The following is a 16076-nucleotide window of genomic DNA, read 5'->3' as shown; positions in this document are numbered from 1 at the left end:
GGCAGTCGGTATGTATGTGAACGAAAAATTATATTATTATTATAACAGCGTCATATTTTGAACAATGAGAAAGCGATAGCTACACTGATGGTATGACATGTAGGTTTATTTGCTAATGTGTTGGGATGTATCATTTAAATAAGGAAAAACTACGAGAATCAGTTGGAAATCGATTGCTTGCAACATACACGACTTTCGGAACTCACTGGTAATAGTTAAAACTTGTAGGCCCCTTTCATTGCCAACAAGCTGCCATAAGATCCTCGTGGGACTATAAAGAATATGTGTTTCAAAACCACCTTACTACCAACTTATAAAAGTAAAATAAAACTAAAGATAAAAGGTGTATTTTTTATTAATAAATAATTTCACCAAAATACTTAATCTTTGCAGTAGAACGTCAGCTGGAACAGCTGATTTTCAAAGCGTAAGCCCACTGTGGCGGCTGAGCGGAGAAACCGCGTCTTTCCGCCTCGGCCTGCACTTCGTATGGTCGTCGCATAACTTCGAGGAGATATCGCACCTGGAAATGCATGTTTCACATTTTAACTAAAACCGTTTGTTTTAAATAATTTATTATTGAGGAATTAATTAAAATCCAAGATAGTTGATGACGAAATAATAAACTATCGTAACAATAAAATAATTCGCTATTCGCTCATAGATTAGTATTTTATAATTAACATGAATATGAGTACTATAGACAATGACAAAAATATTTAGCTACAATACAAGGCAGTAAGATGTTAAGAAGCTTAGATCTAGAACATTCTTGGCCAAACTAAATACATCCTTCAGTATTTCACACTTACTTTGTCGAAATTATTCATTTCGGCGTCTAAAATAGCTTCGTGTATCAACCAATTGCGCGGAACGTAGACCGGGTTGACGCTCAACATGCGACGTCGGCGCTCATCTTCGAACATCCCTAAAGAGCTTGCGTCTACTGTAATTATTAAAACACTCAAAGAGCGAGTTTACCCTTCATTTTATATTAATTTTATAGTACCTAAAAGGTAGTAAAGAGCCATCTACTACCGCTAAACTAGCGAAGTGATCTCTACCCATAGATCTGCAATAAGTGAGAAACTAGCAGATGCGTTGCCTGAATACTAGATGAAAAGAAAGTCAAGTCTCTTCAATTCTCCACCGTAAAGCCTACATTAATTTAAAAACCAACCAACCAGCCTCTTTGTCCAGTCGCTCCCGATACTGGTCCAGCCAGCATCCCCATGAAGAGTGCATCGACAATCGCTTTAATGCCCATTTCTCTTCTAGCTTCGTTTCACTCACCATTTCACTTGGTTCCAACTAAAAAATAAGAACCCCGCTATCAATATTTCAGTAATTTTTGCGTTAAGATCGGAATCAAAGTTACCCACTCGCGAAAAGACCGACGATGTCGTTTCTACAGTGCTTTATTTGGGCCTATCCCCAAACGAACATGGAACCTTGAGTTTACTTTTAAAGTCTGCATATAAAACTATGTCACCTCTGAAAGTTGTCGAAAAGTTGACGTAAAGTCAGCTCCCGTCTGCTGCATCATGTCTAGAAGTTTTTCCACCAACTGCTCGTCGCCCCAACGTTCTTCTTTTAAACCGATTTTCATTAAGAACGTTTCTCTGAAATATATTATAACTGCCACATAAAAGACTATAACCTGTGCGTTGAAAGTAATAAAGAATACAAGAGAGAAGATTATTACAAGATTTTGTTCTTGCAGTAAGAGTCTAGAGTTTTCAAAATGTGCGACAAATGAACTTGTTGTGAAGTAGTTAAAAGAGGTTTCAAAGCGTTCGCGAATTGTCCTATGTTCCACACCACGATCTGAAAACACTTAAGTTCAAGTTTTTCTCACATTTATTAAATTCCGATAGCGGCTTTAATTAGAACAGTAGTGGACGCCAGACACAATAACATATGGCATGAATGGGCCGGCTCGAACTTTGCAATACCACGACCACACAGAAAACAGGCGTGAAATGAAAGTATTCCGCACTTAAGTGTGAGTCCCAGAGGCTTAATTTCAGTCCTCTTTTCCTTTTATTATAAAGGAAAAGATGGGAAGTGGAAGTGGATAGAAACTAGAAATATTCTCTTGCTTAGCGTCCCTTCTTCCATCGATCAAAGATAGATAAAAAATTGCGGATGTCTAGGGGCAGCGGTCGCTCAGCTATTTCGGAAAATTCAACCGGCCACTTGCTTTTTTTGCCACCATATAATACATAAAAAATAAAAAAATAGGAACACACAGATTTTTAATAATAATTCTCTGACCACTAAGCTAAAAGGGCCTACAAACGTAGTCGTTTACGTGGTTCAAAAAAAGCTGTTAAATTACTAGTGAGACTGTACTTCCAATTATCAGTGACTCTATGATATTGTGTATTTATTTTTAGTTCCATGTTACGTTACATCAGGTTGTTTAGCGAGAGCATATCTTCCTTCTCCGTCACAGCAATTAGGCACAAATCCTCCATCATACGAATCGACGAAGCCAAATGGACCATAATCCAGTGTCAGACCAAGAAGACTCATATTGTCCGTATTCAAGAGACCATGCGCGAAGCCCATACCTTAAATGATGATGTCTTAAATACTAATAAAACTGATCATATCAAATTTATAGGCAAATATTTATGTTATTACCTTGCCACTTGGCTACTAAATCCAAAGACCTATGTGCAACTTCAGAAAATAGCCGAATAAACCTATTTTCGTCAGTTCCATGAATATCTGGGAAGTATTCCTGTAAAAAGATTATAGCAATTGAGAAAAAAGCAAAACAGCATTTTTACCGTTTCGATTAGTTTGTAGTGTTGAGTGTTAATTGGTCTAACCTTGATAGTAAATTCGGCAAATTGCCTTAATACCGATATTTCACCAGTCTTGGCCAGTATTTCCATAGAGCCGAACCGGAACCAGCTGGGTGACAGACGCAGCAAGATGGCGGCCCGCTCGCGCCGCGGACATCCCGTGTAGTACATGTCACGAAGCACGAAATCGTCGCTCACTGACAGAATAATACAAAATATACAAGGATCATTTTTGTACGGTCGAGGATGGAATAGTCTAATTACCTTACCAAGAGACAAAACTTAACTATTATTAACAGTTGGGCCAGCGTCAACCGAGCGGGGAAGTTCCAATCCGTGTATTCTTTAAAAGATCTTACCAACCAATGCAGCGGCCCTTGTCGTAGGTATCCCGAGGTGGTAACAAGCCTCGCTCGCTACCAATTCGCGGATACTTGAGCGTAGCACAGACCGGCCATCGTGTGTCCTAGCATAAGGAGTTTGACCTGAACCTTTTAACTGTATCTGCCACCGCTCACCTTTTCTAAAAACCGATGTATAGACAATTGAACTTTTCTATTACTTAGATTGCTACAGCGATATAGGTAAAGACTTTGCGTTTATCGTACATTTAAAACAAATATTTACCTATTCACGTATTCTCCTAAAATATGTGCCCTACCATCTCCCAACTGTCCGACCCATAAGCCGTACTGGTGACCTCCATATCTGAAACGGCATTTAAATGTACAGCTAAGCGAAAATGAAAATGACAATTATTTAGTCATCAACACATTATAGGAATCTAATAGTCACCTATGAGCAACAGGCAGAGCACCGTAGGGTAATTTCCGTCCAATTATGAATTCTAGAAACTCTTCCCTGTTCGTTATATCTGGGTCCATATCTAAAATATTTGTGAGAGCATCTTCAGAAGCACCCACTAAACGAATGTTACGTTCAAGAGGGCGCGGGATTACCTAAAATATAATATTTTTATATATATTGTTCATAATTTTGCTTTGAAAATAAATAAAAATGAGTGTAAAAAATATGGTAATTCCCCTATAGAACCAGCCTCCAAATGCATTCGCTAAACTTCTCTACATGCAACTCTGATTTACCTCGGAAAAGATTATGTTCTTTAAGCTTGATCGGTTTTGTTCATGATTTTCATCTATCGGAAGTAAAATATATTTTGGATATTGATTAAATCTCCACTCTGTTAAATTTGCTTTTAGTGCCGGTGATTCACCTTCCATTTTAATTGTGTAATTGTTAAGTCTGCCAAATAATTTATGAAAATATTTAGTGCAAAAAATTATAAATTTAAAACGTCGGAGTGACACAGATATAAGCCTATTTTCACTAAACGTTTTTTTTTAGAAGCCATAGACCTTAACTCTAAATGTATCTACTAAGTAATTTTCATCTGTGAAGTTAAACTTCCACTTCCGCAACCCGCAAATTCCAGTTGTCAAGAAGTGTCAACACTTTTGTACAAAATACATATTTCGTTTATTTAACTGAAGGTAAATGAAATTTTTCTTTTTTTGAAAAACATTTATCAGCAAAACGTAAAATATGGTGTACACTGAGGCATACATTAAAGAGAAATTGGCCAAGGAGTTGGACGCCGTTCACGTTGTAAGTACAAACCAAAGAGCACCAACTGTCAAAACATCAATGAAAGATAGTCACGATAAAGATTATTTTAATGGTTAAGCGTACGTGTTTTTTTAAATTGTGTTGTGCTATAATAATCTCGACGCGATGAAAAAGAATACAGATGGGTTTAGACTTTCAAAGGATTTTTTATTACCGGGTATACTTTTCGCTTTGGTGGTTAGATGGTGTGTCGCCGCGTATCCTTATTCCGGCTACAAATCTCCGCCAATGTATGGAGATTTTGAAGCTCAAAGACACTGGCAGGAGATAACATTGCACACGCCACTAACCAAGTGGTATATAAACACGACTCATAACGATTTGGAATATTGGGGGTTAGACTACCCTCCCCTGACGGCATATCATATGTTACTTATTGCTTACGTTGGAGAATGGTTAGACCCGGAATCCGTGCGACTCTTCGCTTCAAGAGGTTACGAGAATGAGAACCATAAAGAATTCATGAGATGGACTGTGTTTTTCAGTGATTTATACATTTATGTACCAGCTGCATTTTGCCTTTGTATAGAGGCAGAGAGAGTCAAGGCTAAAGGGGATAAAAATGTATTCAAAAGGGTAGATGTAGCTACTACAATTCTCTTGTTATATCCAGGTTTAATACTAATAGATCATGGTCATTTCCAATACAATTGTATATCTTTGGGCTTGTTTATAGCGGCAACATTTTGCATTTTGGCTCTAGATAGTGATATTTTAGCGTCTATATTCTTTATGATGGCAATTAATTATAAACAAATGGAATTGTATCATTCTTTACCATTTTTCTTTTATCTTTTAAGAAAATGTTTTATAACTGTAGGACCTAAGAGAAGAATCTTTAGTTTTATCAGTCAGTTTAATAAGTTGGCCGTTGTAGTGGTTTGTAGTTTTGGTATAATTTACTATCCTTTTTTAAGTTCATGGGATACTGTGTCCAATGTTTTGTATAGAATGTTCCCACTTAAACGTGGAGTGTTTGAGGATAAAGTGTCAAATGTGTGGTGCTTTATAAATGTATTTATTAAGTTGAAATCAATTTATACGAATGAAATGATGGCAAAAATATGTCTGTTCACAACAGCTCTAGCAGCGATGCCTTCTTGTTTAGATTTATTTGTAAGAATCAATAAAAAGAAATTCATTTTATCACTCATTAATGTATCTTTAGCCTTTTTCTTGTTTTCATTCCAAGTTCATGAAAAGACAATTCTACTTGTCGCTATTCCTGTAGCTTTATATTTTGCGGAAGATCCGTTTATGTGCTTCTGGTTTCTGCTAGTGTCTAATTTCAGTATGCTCCCATTATTAATTAAAGACGGACTTCTATTACCTTTCATAGTGACTATGTTAATTTATATTTCTGTTTACAGTATCGCATTAAAAATGGCAGATAATACTGCAGGTTTATTCACATTTATAAATGCGAATAGAGTTTATAAAACGATAAAAAAAGATAAAACTAAAGATTCTATGTTTTTAAAAATTGTTAGTCATTACTTTTTCTTTTCTCTAGTAGGTATGATATTTCTCACAATATGCTTAATATATGTAAAGCCACCAGTGAAGTTTCCAGATCTCTTTCCACTGTTAATTTCTGTTTACTCGTGTTCTCACTTTATACTATTCTTTTTGTATTTCAATTATCAACAATTAATTTTGCCGAAATGTTTGCCATTACCGCTGAAAGTAAAACAGAAATAATTGTACACAATACATTTGTCTATTATTATTTGCTGTAATAAAATGAACAAATTTAATTATTGACTTTTTCTTCTTCCCAACATCACTTATTACACTTTCAGAATGTATTAATACTGTCCCAAGCTTATACATAACATTAAAAATAAAATTTTGTTTTTACTACACAACAAAAATAACCCTACTAAATTAAAATAGTACTCATGAGTGAATAAGTCTTGAAGAAAAGAGAAGATGGATCTCATTTATTAAACGAAACTGTGAATAAATTCTGTGATATCACATAGAAAGTTCATTTTCATACAAAAACAGTAATGCCATGTGTTAATATATATTTTTTAATTTATTAACAGGAAGTAACGGACGAGAGCGACGGCTGCGGAGCCAAATTCTCAGTTGTCATTGTATCTGACAAGTTCCAAGGGAAGCCTTTACTTGCGCGTCATAGGTAAACTTTTTTTATATCGATAAATTCACTACTATTAAATATTCAATTCAACGCATTCGATGAAAAGAGTTACATATGTACCTTTACTTGTGAAAAAGTGGTTTAACAGACAAGAATTACTTAAATTAGGTAATTTTCATATGAACCTAGAATCTAGCTATTAATGAACTAAATTATAATATCAACCTCCATAATAATATTGCATGCATTTATATCAAGTGATGAAGACGTCACAGTCGGCAGCGCGATGCTTCGCATTACGTGTGGCCACTCCTTAACATTGTCCCGTCAAATACGCATGCGTGAAACGCGTATCGAACGAAAATGTCTTCAATTTATAGGTAGTCTGTGTTCGCGTTTTTAGAGATAAGAAATCTGTTTTACATAATAAATATCGAGGTCGTATTGCATAAACAAGAATTGTAAATGTGCGTACTTTTCTTTGTGGTATTGTGTGATTTTACATTGAGATGATAATTAATCTTTTTAATGCAAATTAGTGTGCGTAGTTATAGAAGCAATGTTTTTTTTATGAGTATCGGCTTGCTTTATTATTTTCAAGCGGGTCAACAGCTGATAATCTAGTCTAGATCTAGGGGGGAGGGGCTAGTAGTATAAATATTTTTTTATGTCAAAGGGAACGCATATCAACATGTGTTGTTCTTTAATTAAATAAAGTCAAGTAGTTTGAATTATCTATACGGATCTATAAGTATTGTAGTCATCTTAATATTTCGAAGTAGTTTATATATAAACTTTACAATTATTTATCTAGGAGAGGGGAGGGGCAGCTGACCTCCCCCTATGAAAATTAAAAAGTTAGGTAGGTTAGGTAGTAAAATTTACTAGTTTCTTCTATTACTAATCTTGTTTACGAATTCTTACGAAATTAATATACTTTTTTTTCTTTAGTGTCCGATTCTATTGCCGAGTTATTTAAAAAAAAATTGGACAATATATACAAACAGCTGAAACATTGTAATTTAAATGTTTTTGTAAAAAATATTACTATAATGAAAACCCACGGTTAAACATCGACCGGATATTCTTTTATGTCTTAAAATATCCACATCCGGTAAAATGAGTTACTTTTTTTCGATATTATAAACAAATTGCAATATAAATTGTTTATGCATTTGTAACGTAGAGATTTTTATAAACAAGCAAAATTATTGCCAATCAACTCGTATCAACTATAATATACGTCTGTCAAATTACAATTTGCTGAAACCTTCACATTCTTTTCACATTTTTAATTTTTTAATGCAATAGTAGAAAATATTTTATTTTAACTTTAAATATAATAGTACTGGTTGCATAGAAATTATCCTATAACTGGCTGAATTAAAATTACCTCGACAGTAAAAAAAAAAATAACCGCTATTCGTTCCGCAGGCTGGTAAACTCAGTACTGCAAGAGGAGTTGAAGACGATACACGCGTTCACGCAGAAGACGCTAACAGTGGAACAGTGGAAACAACAGTCGTAAAAAACCGTTTAGTATATTACAATAGCATTATATAGACTCTGTGGTTTTCTTTATCCTTTAGTACCCGGTCACGTGAATCGCGTGTGTGAAAAAAAAAATAACCCACCTGTAAAAATGGATATACTTGAAGTATCAGCTCCGGGAAAAGTAATCCTTCACGGTGAACACTCCGTGATGTATGGAAAGACTGCTTTGGCAGTCAGTTTGGGATTGAGATCATCGGTTGTTCTCAGGGTAATTTTTTTTTATTTCTTTGAATGAAACACGCTGCGTTGTAAGAGTTTTTTTTATGTCTGACCTCGTTTTTATTATGCAGATTATAAGATGACAAAAGATTATATAATAGAAATTGTTGTATATTTTTTCGTTAACAGTTAAAGAGAATAAAATATTGCTTGCTAATAGAAATACAAGGTTGACACTTTGATGAATTACAGTGGGTTTCTGAGACCGAAATACCCGTTTAAAAGCATACTGTTATCTCTGTTTTGTCGATGATAATGAAAGGGATGATGATGTGTTTTATACCAAGATTTTGTTCTCAGAAACCAACATTTAGTGACGTAATAATAGGATATAACGATAATATTAATCTATATATATAAAAGAAAGTCGTGTTAGTTACACTATTTATAACTCAAGATCGATCGAACTGATTTAGCTGAAAATTGATGGGGAGGTAGCTTAGAACTAGGAGACGGACATATGAACTTTTTTATCTTGTGTGCATTTTTTTTATTTCGCGCGGACGGAGTCGCGGGTAAATGCTAGTTTCAAATGAAAAATAATTTTGCTGTATATTTAAACTAAAATTTTTAATAGACTTACCGTTGGTTTTCGTGACCAAGATCTATGTATAAAATATACCGTCAATCCCTGTTATTATTTTGTGACGAAACAGAGACAATATGTTTTAAAGGGGGCATTTTGGTCTCAGAAACCCACGGTTAGTGGATGAATTGCTGCTTATTTGAAGCTTTTTAAAACTCATGGTTAATTTGTGCAACATTACTGATTCCATTTTATGTTTGCATATGTTTTATTTGTAAGTTTTTATACATTTTTTTACTACCTAAAATAATAACTGAAGCGAAAATTTTCTACCCTTTTTAACGAAAGAACGCAAACGGATGAAAGTGACATTAACAGAGGTTAAGTTAATATTTAGTGGAAGTGCAAAAAGTTATTTTTTATAAAAAAAAATCTAAAAATGAATTATGGTCGCACTTCGACCAATGGGCAATCACTAGTTAACTTTAATTAGTTTATGTAACTTATCATCTATTTGTGAACAATCAATATATATTAACACAATTATTAATTATTAAATATTTGTCTCTATGTAATAACGAAAAACCATTTTTGGAACGAAGTTCCTTATCGCGTGTTGTGAAAGGGGGCTAGACGGAAAAAATTCTTACGAAAAATTGTCACGACACTTTTTGCTATAGTAACCATGGCAACGACGTGACAATATATAACGAAAATTCATAGGAACTTCGTTCCATCCGGGTGTCCCTTGACACGTCTCAAGTTTTTTTTTTTTAGTTTTTGTCGGACTGTGTTTGTAATCTACAGAACCGCTGGACCAATTTTAACGGGACTTGAACGGGAAGGTAGTTGATGTCCCGGGCATATTATAAGCTACTTTTTTTTAAATTCCGTCTCAAGAAGTCGCGGGCTAAAATAAAATAATCATAAAATTAACATTTTTCAGCAACAAGAGCCCACAGAATGTCCTGTTATCAATGTCAAGTTCCCAAAAGTGGATTTAGACGAGATATTACCTTTAAAACCAATCGCTGAAATTTTCCCCGGTCAACCTGTTAGAGTGGACCACGAAGATTATATAAATAAAATAAATACCGTACTTTGCCACATCCGTCCCGGTTTCGAAGAACTGAAAGATACCCAGAAGAATTCTTTGAGAGCACTCTTGTATGCTTTGGCAGGAATTTTTGGTACAGCAAATTTGGATATAACAGATTTTACTATACAACTGAGTACAGATTTGACTGTCGGTGCTGGTACGGGAAGTTCCGCGTCGTTTGCGACCTGTCTCTGTGGCGTGTTCGTTAAACTGGTGCAGTTGAAGACAACGGGCGAGGTTCTTGATTTTAGCGACGATGAGAAAAAACTGGTGTCCGGTTGGGCGTTTAATTGCGAGAGGATTATGCATGGCGCACCCTCTGGTAAGTTATTTTCGTCAGAAAATATTCTTTCAGAGACCAACTGAGGCTAAGTTATCACTTATTATCACTTACCTACCAGATATGACTTTCGTCCATAAATCCATGGCTCCTACAAATAAGGGTCAATGTGCAAATTGACAACTTTTCAGGAAAGGCTCTCAAAGTTTCAACCATATAGGAAAATAGGTTCCATAGGCCCTTTACCTCAGCAAAAACTACCTACAAATGTGTATTTTGTTTATTGCATGTTGTTAACTAAACTAAGCGGTAGCTTTTAACACAATAGTAAAACTATCAAATTGTTACTTTGGCCTTTATCGATCGACATGTAACAATACTAAAGACATCAAAATGTTTAATCCATTTAATCTGTCCATCGATTAAACTCTAGATTCCAGACCTCGACTCCATTCTTCCAGACTCTAGATAGATTGTTCAAAACTTAAACTTATTTTCATATTTGATATAAAAATCACAGCTATTTCACATAGCTGTGATTTTTACACAATTTAACATCACGGACCATCGTATTGAAAATATTCTTTCCCTACCCATCCCTTCTTTATAAGAGTAGGGTGGCAAGGAATACGTACTGCGAAAATCGTTCATCGCAATTACTAAATTGATGAGTTCACTGGAGTTGTAACAACTTCCCAGGCATAGACAACACGACGTGCACGTTCGGTGCTCTAGTATCATTCAAGAAAGGGCAAGTGCCAGTACTAAGGCCGAGCCCCGAGCTGCGCGTGCTGCTGGTAGACTCCGGGGTGTCGCGTGAGACGATCCGGCTGGCGGCGGCCGTGGCGGAGCTGCGCGAGTGTTATTCCTCCGCAGTTGGCCATATCATGGATGCGATGGACAATGTAGCTGTTACTGCTGAACAGGTGAGAGTACTCCAAGGCTCTGATGTAGGTTTCTTCCGTGACACGTATCTTCTGGTCGTGGTGTACCGAGTGTGCGAGACATTTATGATAATGCTGCTACGGATACTGTTCTTTTTTTTATATAGTATAAGGTGGCAAACATGTAAGTTGCCACTTTAATTCGCAGAAATAGCGAAGCGACCGCTGTCCATAGATATCCACAATTGAAGATGCATTATCTACTTTTCCACTCACTCAGACTACGCGGTATGAATTCCACATGAAGCCAGTCTTTTGTGTGATCGTGGTATTGCACCGGAAAAACTGGCACATTCTTGTTTAACACCTTTAATGTCTCTGTCTCTAGATTTCTTAACTCTAGTCTTCTAGGCAATTTTAGCCATCTAAACGGAATTAAAAACTTAGTTCCTCCGGAATATGTTTCATTTCTATGTTAAATTTTTAGCAAGATCCGTTGAGTCGTTCCGCAGATACTTTCTAACTAACATCCATATGTTTGTTAGAAGGTATCTTGCTAAAATTTAACATAGAAATGAAACATATTCCGGAGGAACTAAGTTTTTAATTCCGTACAGACAGAGTCGCGGGCGACAGCTAGTGTATAAAAAACATTACTTTAAGTACGGCAGTTTGTCTGATTTTGCTAGATTTGAATTCTCGACAGTTGTTTCTTAAAAATCTTTGTTCCAGTTGCTTCAAAAATTGGTTCAACCGGAATCTGAAGAAGAGGTCAACTCTGCTTATAAACATTTAAATGTATGTACTTTATTCAATATTTATTTAGCAAAAACAATTTCCAATTTGCTCTGCTTTCTACAGAGAGTAAACTTAGTTTGTAATCTCCCATTTATCTGTATCAGCCGTCTTCTAATTCAGTCTCTTCTCTCACTAGGAGCTGTGGGAGATGAACCACTGTCTGCTGGCGTCTCTGGGTGTCTCACATCCCGCACTAGAGACAATCCGCGCCATCGCACATGAACACGGTCTCGCCTGTAAGCTCACTGGTGCCGGCGGCGGAGGGTAGGTCGATAATTTTTTTTATGATGGGAGATTTTTATGATATTGTCGAATTTTAATATATAATTTCACAATATGTATTTTTCACAATTGATAAGGTTATTTTTTCGAGTGTATGTATGTATGTAATATTTATGTGTATGGGTTTGTATGTGTGTTTATTCTATTGCCCCCTGTAGCGTAAATTGTTGAATTGTTAAAGTGAACTGTCATTCAATTTGTATTCTTCCCTTGTTTGTTATTAGGGTAGTCATTCAATTTCATACGAAAAATAATGTACTAACATCTTATATATAAAATTGTCGTGTCACGAGGTTCGAACTTGAACTCCTCCGAAACGGCTTGACCGATTCTCATGAAATTTTGTGAGCATATTCAGTAGGTCTGAGAATCGGCCAACACCTATTTTTCATAAACCCCCCCCATTTAGATTTTTTTAACTGCGCGCGGACGGAGTCGCGGGCGATAGCTAGTGTTTATATATTTACCATTTGTTTGTTTAAAGAAAAAACTTGTTTATTCCAGTAATGCTATTGTGTTGGTACCACCTCACACACAAGAAATTACAGTGACGTCATTGAAGACTAAACTTCTAAGCAGCGGCTACAAAGTCACCGACACTATAGTCGGTGGTCCCGGTGTCACCGTTCATTATAAAACTGTCCAGTAACTGTTTTTATACTTTTTTATCTAGTGGCAGAATCATAACATGCCTTTGCCTAATTAAAAATGTATACGTCAAATTGACAGTTTGAAATTTTTTTATATTTGTTTTTGTGGAATTCTGATTATGTGGCTCGAATAATTTATATTCATATAGCATTCCTTTTTGATTAGGTTATTTGTAAAGTTTTTAGATTGGTTTTAAAATTTACTTGTAAACTTTACAGGTTGTGTGTAAGCATAATAATATAAATAGAAGCATAATAAAATAATAAATTTTGCATTTGTGGATTTGTTGTTTTTTTTTTATGTGTCTCCAACAATATTTTTGACGTTGAAAATTATCTACCTACATTTTGTGTTAACAATAAAAAACAGTTTGTTTTCCATTTTATTTATTATCTTCACAATATTTAGACGCTGTTATATACTACAATTCGAAAAATGAGTAAATTAATTCTACTTAAATAAAGCCGAAATAAATTTAATACTGTTATAATAAATTAACTTAATTAAAAATAAATAAAAATCTCTAAAAAAAATATAATAAAATCGATAAATTATCAACAAAATTACTTTTGTAATATAAATTAATAAAGCAATATCTATACAAAGCTGCAAATTGGGCTAAAGGCACTTCTCAACTTACCAATACATAACAAAACTAGAAATGAAACTCTTGCATGGAATAAAAAAAATATGCTTCATATTTTGTACTTACCAACCAAGGAATGATCAAGGAATGTGGTAGTAGACATTGATAATAACAAAATTAATAAAAAAAAAAGCATTTTTTTTTTCATTTTGACGCAAAAGAAATGGAAATAATACTATATAAAGAGTTTGTATCTTACAAAAATTAATCGTTAAATACTGACAAAATATAAAAAAAATCATCTCTTTCACTTACTCTGAAAATTCTGAGATAGTTATATGTAACGATAATTGGTACATTTAGCAAGAATTTCATTTCTATATTAATTACATATTTATATGGCAACATACATTTTACCGAGCTGCTCAACTACACAGACATGTAAGTATTGGTCAGAACAATAGCACACAATTCCAGTAAACTTGGAAAACTTTTTTTTTTTTTTTTATAAGAGAAGGGGGCAAACGAGCAGCGGGAACACCAAGGTGTTCATCGACGTCCATGGACATCTGCAATACCAGAGGAATCGCAAATGCGTTGCCGACCTTTGAGATGGTGATACGCTCGCTTCTTGAAGGACCCTAAGTCGTAGTGGAACTAATCGAAATATACAGAGTACTATGTTGCACACTGCTGTTACAACTAGACAAATACATATTGTATCTCTAACATTATATTTGAAATAATAAAGATAGAAAATATACACTGTACAGGTTAAATTAAAAAAAAAAAGGTTATTATATCAATGAAACATACAGAAATATGGTATTCAGTAGCAATTTGGTATTTTTACTCTTATATACTTTATACGTAATGTTTTAATATATTCCATGACATAATAAATGTGAATAATTAATTTAGAAGGACCGTAAAATTTTGGAAAAATTGGCAGTGAAGGGTATAAAAAGTTCAACACAAGTGGATAAATCGTGCATAAAAACTTTGTCGATGGCCGAATGACGTCATCTGTCAACTGACAAGACAACTGAATAGACAAGCGTGGGTCGCGGTCGGTGTTAGTGGGAGAGGGAGTGATCGACAAACTTTCTGCGCGCGACTAATACATCTGTTATGCCTAAAATTGTGAAAATAGTCGTTTCAGTTTTAAATTAGATAAATCAACTATAGTTATGTTATATTATTTAGTAAATTTTGGTGTTATCAGACTAACATTGAATTTTTCCCGTTTTAAACTGACAATATTACTATTTAAGCTTAAGCACCATTCATCTATCCCTAAGAGTACAATATAAATAATATCGATCTATTTATATGACAATGTTTTACTTTGAATCAAGTAATTTTTATTTCTATATTCCATAATAGGAAAAAATGTTAACTCCTTTACCAAGCTTCTATAGTACAGTAAATGAGTTTTAAACTTGGTTTCGCTAAACTATTTAAAAAAACAAATATAACAATTTGTTCTTTTACCCAGTCATAATATACTCAATAAAAAAAAAAAACAAGAGACAAATTATGAACCTACTTCTTTTTGAAGTTGGTTAAAAAAAGTTTCAACCATTGACCTCCATATACAACTGGATAGGCTATAAGCTGTAGTATTTTGTGCTTATTTGATTTTCGTCACTTCGACGCTGTCATCTACGGTGTTAGCAACTTGGCTTGAATAAAAAATGGTCATTTACATATTAAATCATAATTAGCTGACAGTAACTTCAACTGGCGTTTTTAAGCCGGAACGATGTAAAAGCAGCAAAATCCCGAGCAGACATCAATCCAGCTTGTGTCTATAGAGATCAGTGGTCCTGACATAAAAGGCTACAATCAATTCAATTCTTTCTATCGTTGAAATCAGTTCCCTTCAAGTCTATATTTAACATATACAATTCCAAATGAGACATATCTTGTAGTTATTTTAAAAAGATGATGGCTTTAAATTTAATAATTAATTCTTAGCTAAGGAATCATGTAAACAGTAAAGTACATGTTACATCTAAATTAGATTCTATGACTAATATCATTGGTTAAATAGTGGCAAAAAATCCTTTATAATCCTTCCATTATTGTATTTAAGATAATAAAAAGGAAAACCAATTTTTTTAATGTTACAAAAAAATAAATAAAATCATTGGGTACATACCCATTTACATTTTCTTATAACGTAATTTTTGCTAAATAACAACCAAACTATAATCTCAATTTAAAAGTTGACTAAAATCTCATGTAAGCTAAATTTTTTATAAAATAATTTGATCATAACACACTTCTATCACAGATGTTAAAGTACAAGGATGGCGAACCTTTATGGCATTTTTTAATCAGGTTACAGACGTGTTATCAAATAATTTTTTTGATTATTGTGAACATTTCGTAGATACCCTACGCAACTTGTTCACTCATCGCCTAATCAGATTTCTGATAATTGACGTGCCCAAAATATTTTGTCGCGTGTTATTGGTTCGCCATCTCTGTTAGTTAATATAATTTAGCTAAGCCTAAAGCATTATGAGTTATAGTTGCCTCTTTTATTTTTATTACTACCTACATTTTACTGAGTTCTACAAATAACAGCTTTATTGTGGGTATCGACTTCTGGAACACTT

At 34.3% G+C, this 16076-nt stretch overlaps 4 protein-coding genes across 4 annotated transcripts; 3 read left to right on the top strand and 1 right to left on the bottom strand.

The window, feature by feature from the left end:
* Positions 1 to 351: 351 nt before the first annotated feature.
* On the bottom strand, positions 352 to 4227 carry LOC106714576 (protein adenylyltransferase SelO). The gene is made up of 13 exons (XM_014507649.2): positions 4214 to 4227; positions 3920 to 4163; positions 3612 to 3775; positions 3444 to 3524; positions 3176 to 3339; positions 2841 to 3013; positions 2650 to 2749; positions 2416 to 2576; positions 1706 to 1827; positions 1493 to 1622; positions 1185 to 1311; positions 813 to 946; positions 352 to 523 (listed from the first exon to the last, which is right to left on the bottom strand). The coding sequence occupies exons 1-13, from the start codon at positions 4225 to 4227 to the stop codon at positions 401 to 403; spliced, it is 1737 nt and encodes a 578-aa protein (XP_014363135.2). The 3' UTR covers positions 352 to 400.
* Positions 4228 to 4241: 14 nt separating this feature from the next.
* On the top strand, positions 4242 to 8103 carry LOC106714612 (bolA-like protein 2). The gene is made up of 3 exons (XM_014507701.2): positions 4242 to 4442; positions 6515 to 6609; positions 8005 to 8103. The coding sequence occupies exons 1-3, from the start codon at positions 4380 to 4382 to the stop codon at positions 8096 to 8098; spliced, it is 252 nt and encodes an 83-aa protein (XP_014363187.2). The 5' UTR covers positions 4242 to 4379; the 3' UTR covers positions 8099 to 8103.
* On the top strand, positions 4455 to 6168 carry LOC106714609 (dolichyl pyrophosphate Man9GlcNAc2 alpha-1,3-glucosyltransferase). Its single transcript, XM_014507699.2, has one exon. It carries the CDS (start codon positions 4569 to 4571, stop codon positions 6162 to 6164), a length of 1596 nt encoding a protein of 531 aa, XP_014363185.2. The 5' UTR covers positions 4455 to 4568; the 3' UTR covers positions 6165 to 6168.
* A 109-nt stretch (positions 8104 to 8212) lies between the features above and the next one.
* On the top strand, positions 8213 to 13010 carry LOC106714611 (mevalonate kinase). Its single transcript, XM_045683401.1, has 6 exons — positions 8213 to 8332; positions 9816 to 10290; positions 10948 to 11174; positions 11865 to 11930; positions 12067 to 12194; positions 12717 to 13010. Exons 1-6 carry the CDS (start codon positions 8213 to 8215, stop codon positions 12859 to 12861), a joined length of 1161 nt encoding a protein of 386 aa, XP_045539357.1. The 3' UTR covers positions 12862 to 13010.
* Positions 13011 to 16076: the final 3066 nt, after the last annotated feature.

Source organism: Papilio machaon, chromosome 21, assembly GCF_912999745.1.
Source record: "Papilio machaon chromosome 21, ilPapMach1.1, whole genome shotgun sequence".
Taxonomy (NCBI): Eukaryota; Metazoa; Arthropoda; class Insecta; order Lepidoptera; family Papilionidae; genus Papilio; species Papilio machaon.
This window is presented reverse-complemented; position numbering and strand designations above follow the sequence as displayed.

Bases quoted from the DNA above. Each gene is read 5' to 3' on its own strand.
- LOC106714611 (XM_045683401.1), top strand. From the start codon at position 8,213: ATGGATATACTTGAAGTATCAGCTCCGGGAAAAGTAATCCTTCACGGT. The intron at 10,291-10,947 runs GTAAGTTATTTT...ACAACTTCCCAG, and splicing joins TATGCATGGCGCACCCTCTG to GCATAGACAACACGACGTGC. The intron at 11,931-12,066 runs GTATGTACTTTA...TTCTCTCACTAG, and splicing joins CTGCTTATAAACATTTAAAT to GAGCTGTGGGAGATGAACCA.
- LOC106714612 (XM_014507701.2), top strand. From the start codon at position 4,380: ATGGTGTACACTGAGGCATACATTAAAGAGAAATTGGCCAAGGAGTTG. The intron at 4,443-6,514 runs GTAAGTACAAAC...ATTTATTAACAG, and splicing joins AGTTGGACGCCGTTCACGTT to GAAGTAACGGACGAGAGCGA. The intron at 6,610-8,004 runs GTAAACTTTTTT...TTCGTTCCGCAG, and splicing joins CCTTTACTTGCGCGTCATAG to GCTGGTAAACTCAGTACTGC.
- LOC106714576 (XM_014507649.2), bottom strand. The intron at 1,623-1,705 runs GTAATAATCTTC...AATATATTTCAG, and splicing joins TACTGCAAGAACAAAATCTT to AGAAACGTTCTTAATGAAAA. The intron at 1,312-1,492 runs GTGACATAGTTT...CTTATTTTTTAG, and splicing joins CTTTTCGACAACTTTCAGAG to TTGGAACCAAGTGAAATGGT.
- LOC106714609 (XM_014507699.2), top strand. From the start codon at position 4,569: ATGAAAAAGAATACAGATGGGTTTAGACTTTCAAAGGATTTTTTATTA.